At 37.6% G+C, this 15,063-nt stretch overlaps 1 protein-coding gene across 5 annotated transcripts in view; it reads left to right on the top strand.

The window, feature by feature from the left end:
- GOLGA4 (golgin A4) overlaps window positions 1–15,063 on the top strand; it is a 116,500-nt gene that overhangs the window by 72,359 nt on the left and 29,078 nt on the right. For all 5 annotated transcript variants that reach the window (XM_017508449.2, XM_017508445.2, XM_017508448.2 and 2 more), the window contains 5 exons: window positions 165–320; window positions 2,043–6,283; window positions 6,905–7,026; window positions 7,762–7,892; window positions 14,388–14,501. In XM_017508449.2, coding sequence (XP_017363938.1) covers window positions 165–320; window positions 2,043–6,283; window positions 6,905–7,026; window positions 7,762–7,892; window positions 14,388–14,501 — 4,764 coding nt within the window. The remainder of the gene's footprint in view (window positions 1–164; window positions 321–2,042; window positions 6,284–6,904; window positions 7,027–7,761; window positions 7,893–14,387; window positions 14,502–15,063) is intronic.

The raw sequence follows: 15,063 nt of genomic DNA, 5'->3' as shown, positions 1-15,063 counted from the left end.
TGTCTTATTTCTGTAGACTAGAGCACAGGAGGAGAAAGATGATGACATTACCTGTCTAACAGGGCTGGGTGCAGATCAAATGAAACGAATGATTCCCGTGAAGTACTTTGCTAATGCTGGAGAATTATGTGCATTTAAGGTGGTATTAATTATTTTTGGCACAGGAAAAGAGTCAATCAGAATATTTGAAGATCAGCCAAGAAAAAGAACAACAAGAATCTTTGGCCCTAGAAGAATTAGAGTTGCAGAAAAAAGCAATCCTCACAGAAAGTGAAAATAAACTTCGGGAGCTTCAAGAAGAAGCAGAGACTTACAGAACTGTAAGTTTTAATAATATTCAGATTCTGGAGTTGTGAAATTATTTGCATATGAAAAGTTGTTATCTCTCTAGTCAGTATAAAGTTTGAAAGAAGCTTTTGTTTTACTGGATTTGATTTATGTATACATGCCCTTGATTTTTAGATAGTGTGAGCTCTGCATAGGAGTGGATTTTGCTTTGGGCTCTGTTTATTACATGGTGCTCCTGGTTCTGCCTTTAGCTGGCTGTATTTCTGTCAGCAGCCACTCAGTCAGCTGCTTTTCACTCAGACTCTGCAGCATCTCCATTGCATACTCACCCTTGATGCCTAGGAAGTGGCCTCATTTTGTAGGCAGCACTTGACCTGGCACCTTCCTGCTTGTCCAGCTTTATCTTATGCCATGTCCTGAACATAATCCAATCTCTGCTTATGTCACAGCTTAATTATACCTGTTTGTTGCTTTTGCATTTGGTTTCCCCAATTATTCCATACTAAACCTAGTCCTGTAATGAACATACCTGTATATATGTTTCAGAGTGCATATGTTAAAGGCACTCTCTGCCCCTTTTCTTAACAGTATTTGAAGTGTATGACCTGTTTTGAAAACTGACTGATGTTCAGAGTTTTTAGCTTTTTTGCTCTGATTTAGATAGTAAAACAGCTGTACTTCTTACTCATAGTTCTATACCATACTTAATTTTCCCATTACCAACCCTTACAAAAGGTTGTGTGGTAGGTGAAATGGACACTTAGGAAGCCTAGATCTTCTACTTGTTAGCTTTTTAAATTAATTGTACTTTAATTTCGTCACCTGTCACATGAGGAGATTAGATTCAGTAATTCCTTGGGGCTCTAGGACCTTTCCAGCTCTGACATTTTGTGGCTCTGCCTTATTTAACTTCTTCAGAGTGAAATTATATTTTCATGAGATAATATTAACCTTTGGTAAAATTCATGCAAGTTCCTTGTTTTTGTTAAAAAACCCTTCTAAATAATAATTTTGAAGGTAGAAAAATCACACATTCTTTTTCTTCTAAAATTTATGAGAATAATAAAATATTGTAGACCTTAAAAATTGGGAAAAATAACCCCAGTCTTCATACCAAAAGTTACTGTTATCAATTTTATTATTTATTTATTTTTACTATCCAGTTAAAATAGTTCTGAAAATATAGGTAAGTGAAAAGGTTACCCAGATAAATAGAAAGAATCTGGAAGTATGAATTGGGTTAAATGTAAAATCTTTGCTTTCTTTTTTTCTGTGACAGAGTCTCGCTTTGTTGCCCAGGCTGGAGGGTAGTGGCACAATCTCAGCTCACTGCAGCCTCTGCCTCCCGGGTTCAGGGGATTCCCCCACCACAGCCTCCCGAGTAGCTGAGACTACAGGCACACGCTACCGTGCTTGGCTAATTTTTGTATTTTTTTGTAGAGACAGGGCTTTGCCACATTGGCCAGGCTGGGTCTTGAACTCCCAGGCTCAAGTGATCTGCCCACCTCAGCCCCTCAAAGTGTTGGGATTACAGGTATGAGCCACCGTGCCTGGCCATGATCTTTTTTCTTCGTCATATGATTCCTTTAGTAATTGAGTACAGATTCTTTGTCCTTTATAGTGTTTGGTATGATATGTAAACCTATTTATGTAAATTTTGATCTTCAGGTAGGTGGTAGACACATCGTGTCTGTCTATCACTGCTGATGAACAAGTATGTACTTTAATAAAAATGCATCTGTTTTCATTAACAGAGAATTCTTGAATTGGAAAGTTCTTTGGAAAAAAGCTTACAAGAAAACAAAAATCAGTCAAAAGATTTGGCTGTTCATCTGGAAGCTGAACAAAATAAGCACAATAAGGAGATTACAATCATGGTTGCAAAACACAAGACAGAATTGGAAAGCCTTAAGCATCAGCAGGATGGCCTTTGGAATGAAAAACTCCAAGTCTTAAAGCAACAATATCAGACTGAAATGGAAAAACTTAGGGAAAAGTGTGAACAAGAAAAAGAAACATTGTTGAAAGACAAAGCCATTCTCTTCCAGGCCCACATAGAAGAAATGAATGAAAAGACTTTAGAAAAGCTTGATGTGAAGCAAACAGAACTAGAATCATTATCTTCTGAACTGTCAGAAGTATTAAAAGCCCTTCACAAGCTGGAAGAGGAACATTCTATTCTGAAAGATCAAACAGATAAAATGAAGCAGGAATTAGAGGCCAAGATGGATGAACAGAAAAATCATCACCAGCAACAAGTTCAGAGTATCATTAAAGAACACCAGGTATCTATGCAGAGGACTGAGAAGGCATTAAAAGATCAAATTAATCAACTGGAGCTTCTCTTGAAGGAAAAGGACGAGCATCTGAAAGAGCATCAGGCTCATGTAGAAAATTTAGAGGCAGATATTAAAAGGACTGAAGGTGAACTCCAGCAGGCATCTGCTAAGCTGGTTGGTTTTCAGTCTTACCAAAGTACCACACATGAGCAGACAAAAGCATATGAGAACGAGTTGGCCCAATTGCAGCAGAAGTTGTTGGATGTGGAAGCAGAACGAATTCTTCTTACCAAACAGGTAGCTGAAGTTGAAACACAAAAGAAAGATGTTTGTACTGAGTTAGATGCTCACAAAATCCAGGTGCAGGACTTAATGCAGCAACTTGAAAAACAGAATAGTGAAATGGAGCAAAAAGTAAAAGATTTAACCCAAGTCTATGACTCTAAACTTGAAGATAGTAACAGAGAACAGGAACAGACAAAGCAAATCTTGATGGAAAAGGAAAATATGATTTTACAAATGACAGAAGGACAGAAGAAAGAAATTGAAGTACTCACACAGAAATTGTCAGCCAAAGAGGACAGTATCCATATTTTGAATGAGGAATATGAAACCAAATTTAAAAACCAAGAAAAAAAGATGGAAAAAATTAAGCAGAAAGCAAAGGAGATGCAAGAAACGTTAAAGAAAAAATTATTGGACCAGGAAGCCAAACTTAAGAAAGAGCTTGAAAATACTGTTCTAGAGCTTAGTCAGAAAGAAAAACAGTTTAATGCCAAAATGCTGGAAATGGCACAGGCTAACTCAGCTGGAATCAGTGATGCGGTGTCAAGACTGGAAACGAACCAAAAGGAGCAAATAGAAAGTCTTAATGAGGCTCATCGACGAGAACTCAATGATGTCCAATCAATCTGGGAAAAGAAACTTAATCAGCAAGCTGAGGAGCTTCAGGAAATACATAAAATCCAATTACAGGAAAAAGAACAAGAAGTAGCAGAACTGAAACAAAAGATCCTCCTCTTTGGGTGTGAAAAAGAAGAGATGAACAAGGAAATAACATGGCTGAAGGAAGAACGTGTTAAACAGGATACAGCATTAAATGAATTACAGGAACAGTTGAAGCAGAAGTCTGCCCATGTGAATTCTCTTGCACAAGATGAAACTAAACTGAAAGCTCACCTTGAAAAGCTGGAGGTTGACTTGAATAATTCTCTGAAGGAAAATACTTTTCTTCAAGAGCAGCTAGTTGAACTGAAGATGCTGGCAGAAGAAGATAAGAGGAAGGTTTCTGAGTTGACTGGCAAGCTGAAAACCACAGATGAAGAATTCCAGAGTTTGAAATCGTCACATGAAAGAAGTAACAAAAGCCTAGAGGACAAGAGCTTGCAATTTAAAAAACTGTCCGAGGAAATAGCGATTCAGCTAGATATTTGCTGTAAGAGAACCGAAGCCTTACTAGAAGCCAAAACAAATGAGCTAATCAACCTTAGTAGTAGTAAAACTAATGCCATTCTCTCTAGGATTTCTCATTGTCAGCACCATACAACTAAAGTTAAGGAGGCACTGATAATTAAAACTTGCACAGTTTCTGAATTAGAAGCAAAACTTAGACAGTTGACAGAGGAGCAAAACACGCTAAATACTTCTTTTCAACAAGCTACTCATCAGTTAGAAGAAAAAGAAAATCAAATTAAGAGCATGAAGGCTAATATTGAAAGTCTTGTAACAGAAAAAGAAGCCTTACAGAAGGAAGGTGGCAATCAGCAACAGGCTGCTTCTGAAAAGGAGTCTTGTATAACACAGTTGAAGAAGGAGTTATCTGAAAACATCAATGCTGTCACAATGATGAAAGAAGAGCTTAAAGAAAAAACATCTGAGATTAGCAGTCTTAGTAAACAACTAACTGATTTGAATGTTCAACTTCAAAATAGTATCAGCCTGTCCGAAAAAGAAGCAGCCATTTCATCACTAAATAAGCAGTATGATGAAGAAAAACATGAATTACTGGATCAGGTGCAAGATTTATCTTTGAAAGTTGATACTCTCAGTAAAGAGAAAATTTCTGCTCTTGAGCAGGCAGATCACTGGTCCAACAAATTCTCAGAATGGAAGAAGAAAGCACAGTCAAGATTTACACAGTATCAAAACACTATTAAAGAATTGCAGATTCAGCTTGAGTTAAAATCGAAGGAAGCTCATGAGAAGGATGAGCAGATAAGTTTACTGAAGGAAGACCTTGATCAGCAAAACAAAAGATTTGATTGTTTAAAAGGTGAAATGGAAGATAAGAAGAGCAAGATGGAGAAAAAGGAATGCAGTTTAGAAACAGAGTTAAAGACTCAAACAGCAAGAATTGTGGAATTAGAGGACCATATTACCCAGAAAACTACTGAAATAGAGTCCTTAAATGAAGTTCTTAAAAATTACAGTCAACAAAAGGATATTGAAAACAAAGAATTGGTTCAGAAACTTGAACATTTTCAAGAGTTAGGAGAAGAAAAGGACAACAGGGTTAAAGAAGCTGAAGAAAAGGTCTTAACACTTGAAAAGCAAGTTGATTCCATGAAAGCTGAAGTTGAAACTAAGAAGAAAGAATTAGAACATGTGAATTTAAGTGTGAAAAGCAAAGAAGAGGAGTTAAAGGCATTGGAAGATAGGCTCGAGTCAGAAAGTGCTGCAAAATTAGCAGAGTTGAAGAAAAAAGCTGAACAAAAAATTGCTGCCATTAAGAAGCAGCTGTTATCTCAAATGGAAGAGAAAGAAGAACAGTATAAAAAAGATACACAAAGCCATTTGAGTGAGCTAAATGCAAAATTGCAGGAAAGAGAAAGGGAAGTTCACATCTTGGAAGAGCAACTTAAATCAGTGAAAAGTTCACAGTCAGAAACATTAATTGTACCCAGATCAGCAAAAAATGTGGCAGCATGTACCAAACAAGAAGGAGCAGATTCCCAAGATTGTGTGCAGAAGATGTATGAAGAAGAAATCAGTGTTTTACAAAGAAATTTAACTGAAAAAGAAAAGCTGTTGCAGAGGCTGGAGCAAGAAAAAGAAGAGACACTTTCTTCTCGTTCTGAAATGCAATGCAAATACCAGGAGCTCTTAATAAAGCTCGAACATGGTGAGGCAAAGCAACGTGAAGATCAAGTTATGATAGATCATCTTCAAGAAGAACTTGAAGAAACAAACAAGAAATATTCCTTGATAGTATCCCAACATGTGGAAGAAGGCGGAGGTAAAAATAACACAGAGGCAAAGCACAACTTGGAAAATGTGGTTGACGATGTCCAGAAAATCCTCCAAGAGAAGGAACTAACCTGTCAGATCTTGGAGCAAAAGATAAAAGAGCTGGATTCCTGCTTAGTAAGGCAGAAAGAAGCACATAGAGTTGCAATGGAAGAGTTGACCTCAAAATATGAAAAATTACAGGCATTACAACAACAGATGGATGGAAAAAATAAACCCACAGAACTTTTGGAGGAAAACACTGAAGAAAAATCCAAATCACATTTGGTCCAATCCAAATTGCCTAGTAACATGGAAGGCCAGCACAATGACCTGGAGTTTAAATTAGCAGGGGCAGAACGGGAGAAACAGAAACTGGGCAAGGAGATTGTTAGATTGCAGAAAGACCTTCGAATGTTGAGAAAGGAGCATCAGCAAGAATTGGAAATACTAAAGAAAGAATATGAACAAGAAAGGGAAGAGAAAATCAAGTAAGTTTTATTTCAGCATGAATATTTTTATGGCGTTCCTTCTTAATTAAGTCTCCTTTTTTTTGTGTGCCTAATATAGTAATTTTAAATTATTTGGGCAAGTCTCGCCAACTCAAAATATTAAATGTAAATCCAGTACATTAAGTATGAGGAGAAATAAAAACAATTTAGGGCAAATGACAGTGTTGTTCCATGTCCATTTAGGGGAGAAAAACCTTTTTTTCCGTATAAGAGTCTGTTTATTAGGGACATATCGAAGTAATTATTTTCTTTTTGTTTCATTGTTTTTAGTATTAGCGTTATTATTATACAACATAGATGTATTTTGAAAAAAAATTTAAAGTGGAAAACAAAAATTCTCTGGTCTCCAAGACCACGCCTTAGAGGTGATCATAGTTGATATGTCCTTACACACACACACACACACACACACACAGACACACACACACTCACACACACACTCTCTCTCTCTCTCTCACACTCTCTCTCTCTCTCTCTCTCTCTCTGAAAAATGTTTTCATACAGTGAACTCATACGATATGCACTATTTTGAAGATCAGGTAGCTCTTTGCAGCTTGTTCTTTGTGTGGCAGCAGTTAACTGTACATTTTTGTTACTCAGACAAGAGCAGGAAGATCTTGAACTGAAGCACAATTCCACATTAAAACAGCTGATGAGGGAGTTTAATACTCAGCTGGCACAAAAGGAACAAGAGCTGGAAATGACCATAAAAGAAACTATCAGTAAGTAAAAGTTTAATTTCCATAAGGAACAATTATATCAGCAGAAGCTATAGTTTAAGCTTATTATTTTTGCACTTGTGGTAAGTGCATTAAGTCATTAAACTGGAGAAGAAATAATTTTTTGCCCCAGAATGTTCTCTAATGGGAACTTGCTCTGCCTGGCAATGACTTACCTTAAGGAGAGGAGGGGGAGCAAGTAAAAGAATCTGAAAGAATTAGCTAATTAATTACTTTATAAAGACACTTTTGGGCCAGGTGCGGTGGCTCATGCCTGTAATCCTAGCACTTTGGGAGGCCGAGGCGGGTGGATCAGGAGGTCAGGAGTTCGAGACCAGCCTGGCCAAGATGTTGAAACCCCATCTCTACTAAAAATACAAAAATTATCTGAGTGCAGTGGCACACGCCTGTAGTCGCAGCTACTCAGGAGGCTGAGGCAAGAGAATTGCTTGAACCTGGGAGGCGGAGGTTGCAATAAGCCAAGATCATGGCATTGCACTCCAGCCTGGGTGACAGAGTGAGAGTCCGTCTCAAAAAAAAAAAAAAAAAAAGACACTTTTGCTCTGGGAGACATTTGATCAGTGTTGAGCTAGATGTCTCATTAAACATCTTACAATGCTTATATAAAATTAAACTTCATCAAAATTAATTGGAATGAGAGTTGTGACTAAAATTGAGATATAAATATTAACTCTTGACTAATGTGTTTTCTTTTGTGTGTCCATTTTTATTTACTAGGTAAGGCCCAGGAGGTGGAGGCTGAACTTTTAGAAAGCCATCAAGAAGAGACAAATCAGTTACTTAAAAAAATTGCTGAGAAAGATGATGATCTAAAACGAACAGCCAAAACATATGAAGAAATTCTTGATGTATGTACCTTATTTTCTTTTTTTTTTTTTTTTGAGACGGAGTTTCACTGTTGTTACCCAGGCTGGAGTGCAATGGCGCGATCTCGGCTCACCGCAACCTCCACCTCCCGGGTTCAGGCAATTCTCCTGCCCCAGCCTCCTGAGTCGCTGGGATTACAGGCACGCGCCACCATGCCCAGCTAATTTTTTGTAGTTTTAGTAGAGACGGGGGTTTCACCATGTTGACCAGGATGGTCTCGATCTCTTGACCTCGTGATCCACCCGCCTCGGCCTCCCACAGTGCTGGGATTACAGGCTTGAGCCACCGCGCCCGGCCATGCACCTTATTTTCTGTCTCTCACTTTAGAAACTTCGCTGTAATAGATTTCATGGCACTGCCAAAGATTTCCTTTTCCAATGTGTTTTTTTGGATTGAAAAGGGTTTTTTGGGGCTCAATATTATTCAAATTAATTCTTTTATATTATATGCAGATTTATAGAGTTGAATTGATTTCTGCCAGGATTCTAGTTTCCTGGTAGGATTCTACTAACCAGGCAGCACAGTCCCCTTGATAGTATTGAAGGAACAGTAGTTACTAAAAGGGAGAATAGATTCTTTCCCATCTGCCTTATAGACTCTGACTGAACTGTGAGAGAACTGGACTAAGAATCAACACCTTGTGCTTAGGTGAAGTCTAACTAATGGAATAGTGAGTTCGTGTTTAAATGTGGCTGCTTAACTTAGCTGGGATCTTTCTGGGAGTGCCAGTTAACTTTATTCCATCTCTACCCAATATGTGGAGGTTGTATTGGTCTCAGGAGAAAAAATAATGGGGAAAAATGGAATTCATGAGCCGAATCTTTTCTATTTAGTGGAAAGTTATTTCAAAGTACTTACTCTACTAATGCTATGTTGCAATTAGACTATGGCACTAATGCATTGCCATTAGCAAAATAAGGTAAGCCATGAAGATACACCACAAAGATAAATCATAAATGCTAGTTCGTACCTTGGACTCTAAGAAAACACTTTCAAATGTAATACAATTTAAATTGTCCTTGGTTGGGTTACAGATTCTATAGTTACTCTGAGCCTTATTTCACTATATGCCAAGAATCTTTTGGTGATTAAGAATTCATACATCAAAGAATCATGCCTTAGCTGACTATGTCAGCAGAAATCTGAGTCAGGAACAGATTCTAATAATAATTATTTTAAATGTAATTGAAATGGCTAAGATTCCAAGATATAACACATGCCTGTAAATGCCACCTTTTATAATTCTTGAGCTTTATATATCATGAAGAGATTTAAATTATTTCACATTTACTTAAATTTCCATGGGGTGTATATATCTGCTAAATTTAAAAAAAGTATTGTTTCTTGAATACCTAGAGAATGTTGGAATTAGAAGAGATAGTAAAGCTAGTGTAGTTCTATCTTTTTTTATTTTTTTTCCCTTTTTTGTTTTTCAGAGATAAAAAACAGTTCGGTGTTATTTCCCTGAAACTACATAGCGACTGGTAGAGCAGTGATTCCTCATTAGCTTTACACATGTCATAAAAAAAGACTTCTTCCTAAGAAAGGAACGTAGAGAAAGCAGTTATTTTTCATGGATAATGAAGTCAGGGAGGTTCATTTGCAGGGAGTAAATTGTGCCATAGCTCTAGAATTCCCTTTTGTGAACTATTTCTCTGTCTCCAGATGTGTGGGGTAGCAGATGGTAGACTTTTCTAAAGTCATGACAAACCTTTTAGGTAGAAGGGTGAGGGAACAGAGAGACAGGTTACTGTAGACCCTTTGACATGGTTCCTCCTTAGAAATCTGCTGTATATTAGGGAAGTTAAGGAAATTGTCCTTCAAGCTTCAGGCTTAGTGTAGTAGACGAGAAGCGGAGGGTGGGCAAGGGAGTGGCGTGGACTCTTCCCCAAATCCTTTCCTGTGCCCTGGACCAGCACTACCATCAGAAATATAATGCAAGCCACAAATGTGAGCCATATTGTAATTTAAAGTTTTCTAGTAGCCACATTCAAAAAACAAAAAGGAAACAGATGAACTTAACTTTAATAATATATGCTGCCAATGCAATGTAACCAATGTACTATCATTTCAATATGTAGTCAGTATTAAAAATATATACATACATATAAATCCTTTGAAATTCACTGTGTTTTACCATTTCATCTCAATTTGGAATAGCAACATTTCAAGTTCTCAATAGCCACAGTTCTAGGGTAGCTAGTAGCTACTGTATTGAATAATGTAGCCTTAGACTTTCAACTGCCAGGACTAGGGCTGACTTTGTAATTAAAGAGCCAGTCCCCATCTAAACATCCCCGGTATATACTCTATCCTGAAGAACTTTTTTAAAAATGCAAATACTACTAAAAAGGGCTATTAGCAATTCTTAGCAAACACCATATTACTTTGATTCAAAGACATCTCTACCATTCTCCCATTTAAAAATTTCTAGGATTGGAGTTTCATATGGGATTTGTATGTATTATGGAGTAGTGTTTTTGTTTTGTTTTGTTTTTGAGACAGAGTCTTGCTCTTTACCCAGGCTGGAGTGCAGTGGCTTGATCTCGGCTCACCGCAACCTCCGCCTCCTGGGCTCAAGTGATTCTCTTGCCTCAGCCTCCTGTGTAGCTGGGACTACAGGTGCACACCACCACACTCAGCCAATTTTTGTGTTTTTAGTAGAGACAGGGTTTCACCATGTTGGTCAGGCTGATCTTGAACTCCTGACCTCGTGATCCACCTACCTCGGCCTCAGAAAGTGCAGGGATTGTAGGTGTGAGCCACAGCACCCAGCCTGTAGTAGTGTTTTTTACCCCTTCTTAAAAGCTATTATCAGATTGATGATTTGTCTCAGTGATGACATTGCAGAATGCTGCATTTTTGTCGCCTGTTGAAATAATTCTATGATTTGTTAATAGCAAGTTTGAGCACAGACACATTTTCATTTTCCTCCCTTGAGTTAACAGTCTAACCATTCCTCCATTTGAAGAAGCTGGCAACTTTTGACATCTTTAATTCCCACTTTTTGTGTCTCTAAATACCACACACACATGTATTCGTATACGCATTCAGTCATTAAATCCGCTTATCGCCACAGCACAATTATCTGACATATAATGGGCTCCTAGGATGTGGTTTAAAATACCCTGAGAATCGTGTTGCCTGTTCCTCTCCTCTTAACTCCACAACTGCTACCGTAGTCTGTGCTGCCATTTTTTCATCTGGCCCGATCTGTTGTATTAACGTTCTACCTAACCCCCTTACTTCTTTTTTTCCTAACATAGTCATCTGTCTGTCAGAGTCATTTTCTATCTGGAAACAAAGGCGTGATTATATTACTTCTCCTAAATGTATGCAGTGGTTTCTCAACTGTCACAGTGAGGCCTTGTCCAGTTTGGTCTGTGTTCCAGCCAAACTCAAGCATAGCTTGTTCTTGACCGTATGTTTCCTTTGTACATGCTTTTCTGTGTGCCTAAAGTCACATTCTCGGCTTCATAAATTAATGCAGGCATTACCATCTCTCTTTTGGCTGAAAAAAAGGGGGAGGCATTAGGCCCAGTGGCTTATACCTGTCATCCCAGCACTTTGGGAGGCTGAGGCAGGAGGATTGCTTGAACTTGGGAGGTCAAGGTTGCACTGAGCTGTGACTGTGCCTCTTCATTCCAGCCTGGGTGACAGTGAGACCCTGTCTCAAAAATAAATAAATAAAAATAAAAATTGTTAAATTTAATTTTTGTTTAGAAAAAAATTTTGAATCAAATGTATTCATATGGCTTAAAGATTAAAGTAATATTAGAACGTATTCTTGGAGATGGCATACATGTATGATGAAAATTGTACCCATTCCTCGTCTGTGTTGTGTCTTCTCCCTCTTCTCCCTCCACCAGCAACCATTAGTTTCTTATGCAGTACTCCAGTGTTTCATTATGTCAACAAACAAAGATGAAATATATTTTTATTTTTTCCCTTTCCTACTCAAAAGGTAGCTTTTGAATATACCTTCCTATGTCGTTTTTCACTTGTGATTTTTTTTGAAACCTTTTAAATATAATTAATTGCATCTGTGTTCCTTGGTACTCATCTGTATTTGTTAGTTATCGTATGTGATTTTTGTCATATATACATATGTGTGTAGGAGTATATTCATGAATCTGTCTTCTGCCTTAGACTATAAGCACCTCTCTAGAGAATAAATTTTGTTCTCTAGTCTTGAGAATTTGGCACAGCACCTGGCACATACTAGCACTTGCTAAATTTGAGGGAGGTGACACGGTAGGGAGGGAGGAAGAGTTCATTTGGGAGGAGGGTATGGTGGCTCACAAGTAAGAGTGCTTACCAAATAGCCTAATCCCAATCTCAGAGCAGTCTGGCTTGGAGAGTATCTCCTAAAGCTACATTAGATACAAAGTTGGTTTCTTTTTAACATTGACTGTATTTTAGTGATTTAGTTTTGGCATAATAAGTTTTCAAAATGTAATCTCTTACGTATATACATAAAGATTCATCTTAGTTTTTCTTAGTGTTTTTACTTGAAAGCAACAATACACCTTTTTTAGTCTTAAAAGAAGACTAGGAGGCTTTTATTAAGGAAGCTATGTAACTGTTCCTTAAATAGAAATGACACATCGAAGTTTCTTTTCTAATTGTTGGAGGGCTTGCTTTAGATTAGTATCCCACAGATGTCAAAGGAAGTGTCCGCCATAGTTAATTGTCATGTTAGAAACAGCCTGACTAAATAAGTAGCTATAGAGGTTATCCTTTCCAACAAGGCTGAGCTACACTGACACAGCCATGCAAGAGATGCTAGCAAACCAAGACAGAGAGCAATGACATAGTCACAAAAATTTTTGGTTGACGGTGTTGCAGAGGTAGAGGCCCAGTTAATGTGTGCCTCGGTGGGAAGAGATCTGAGATATCTGGGGATATCTAGTAGAGACCTGTGCTTAACTTATGTTGAGAAAAGGGATTTATTTTTACAATTAAGTCTAAGAAAATTTCATGGCAAGTGGTATTTAAAATTAGACTTTCCAAATGCTCTATGATTCGTTGCTTTATTTTGTGCCACAGGGCCTAACTGTGTTTGCATTTGTTTTTGAGAATGTTCTTTGTTTTTGGCAAGTCAGTGTCTATTAAATCAGATATCTGTTTGCGGTTGTTTTTCCTGTGAAGTGTCTTGCTCAGCAAACACTTGCCGTCATTACTCAAATCAGATCAAGATTCCAATTCCAAATATTCTTTTAGCACAAAGATTATTGCAAGATTTATAAGAATAAAAAGAAGTCTGGATTGCTCTGTACAATCAATCATGGCAATGACCAAGATAAATGAAGGAATGTAAGGATAGACAACAGTCTTTTACCAGGGCAGTCAAAACAGAAGAGAGGACAATTTATATGCCAAATTTGGCTCAAGTAGGAATATTGGACCAATAAGTCACATATTGCTTTTTCTAATTCAACCTTGTCTGTTTTGTGTGAAGTTTGGGGCAAACTAAGTCATTACATTGGTTACCAGCACATTGGACAGTAACTAATGTTTGTTTGTTTTTTTTCCAAAAATAGATTTTAGTCGAACATTTTGCCTCAGAAAACCACTGGTGGGGGTAGATATATAGGAGATGTGCAGGTTTGCTGAACAGACAAAGGACCATCTGTTGATTTACATAGCCTAACTAAAGAGGGTGAGAAAAACCGAAAACCCCATGACTTCTGGTGATCAGTAAATTGCCACCTGGTTGGGTAGTACTGTGTATGAAATTACCTACTATTTTATTCTACTGAATGTTTTATAGAAATCAAGTTCCAATATAGAAAAGGCTGAAGTCTTAAAACACAGGATATATACTGTAGTTTAACAATTCTGTTAAACACCTAATTGTTGTTTAAACCTGGGAACCCTAGTTTAAGGGGAAATAAACAGCTTGATGAGCATTTTGGGATGAGGAGAGAGGGAGTGATGGTGAAAAAAATGATATCCTAGGAATAATGAGCAATGGAAAGGGTTTGGAGTTTCAAGTGGGGCATGAAGGAAAGTGTTTAGAGCACAATAATGAATTAAAATAAAAACAAGCAAGTCGTGGTGGCTCACGCCCGTAATCCCAGCACTTTGGGAGGCCGAGGCGGGCGGATCACAAGGTCAAGATATTGAGACCATCCTGGCCAACATGGTGAAACCCCGTCTCTACTAAAAATACAAAAATTAGCTGGGTGTGGTGGCGTGTGCCTTTGGTCCCAGCTACTCGGGAGGCTGAGGTGGAAGAATCGCTTGAACCCAGGAGACGAAGGTTACAGTGAGCCGAGATTGCACTACTGCACTCCAGCCTGGCAACAGAGCAAGACTCCATCTCAAAATAAATAAATAAATAAAAGCAGTAGTGTGTCTTAACTTAAATGTTTAATTCCCTACAGAGGTGGTTTTCTCTATACCATGTTGCTTCTCCAGAGTGCTTTTTTGATATGTTTGTTTACTAATGCTTCTTTTTTTAAATCCTAAAGGCTCGTGAAGAAGAGATGACTGCCAAAGTAATGGACCTGCAGACTCAACTTGAGGAGCTGCAGAAGAAATATCAGCAAAAGCTAGAGCAGAAGGAGAACCCTGGCAATGAAAATGTGAGAGGAGTTTGAGTTTGCTGCATGTGTTTCTTGAAAACATAGTCATTTCTGTGATTTGACTAGCCTACTAACACACACATATTTATCTCATTTAATCCTAACAAAAACCCTTTGAGATTTTTACCTCCATTTTATAGACAGATAAACTAATGTTCAAAGAGATTAAATAAAATGTTCAAGCTCACACAATGAATGTTGTGGTGAGAATTTAAACCAAATCTACGAGACTTCAAAGCCTAGGCATTTTGTTATACCAGTGCTTCTCCATCTTTTCCACAGAAAGGATAGCAGAGGAAAGTGAATCTTATAACACTGGAGCCTAGCTAAAAATGGTCATGATAAATGTGATAGTTTTAGGTTTTTGGAAATTTTTATGCTAAAAAGTCATGTTAATTTTATATTCTAACATATCCTTAGTTATAGTCACATAAAAATGATGTTTTTAATTGTATACTATTAAGAAAAACAATTTCTAGCTTGCTTTTTGGTGAATGAATCAGATGCAAATACAATGCAATGATTTTGGAAAATTGGAGTGAATTCAAAGAGAAGTGGCCTG

The sequence above is a fragment of the Cebus imitator genome, unplaced genomic scaffold (genome assembly GCF_001604975.1).
Source record: "Cebus imitator isolate Cc_AM_T3 unplaced genomic scaffold, Cebus_imitator-1.0 Scaffold391, whole genome shotgun sequence".
NCBI lineage: Eukaryota > Metazoa > Chordata > Mammalia > Primates > Cebidae > Cebus > Cebus imitator.
Note: the sequence above shows the minus strand (reverse complement) of the source record. Positions and strands in the feature narration are given on the sequence as shown.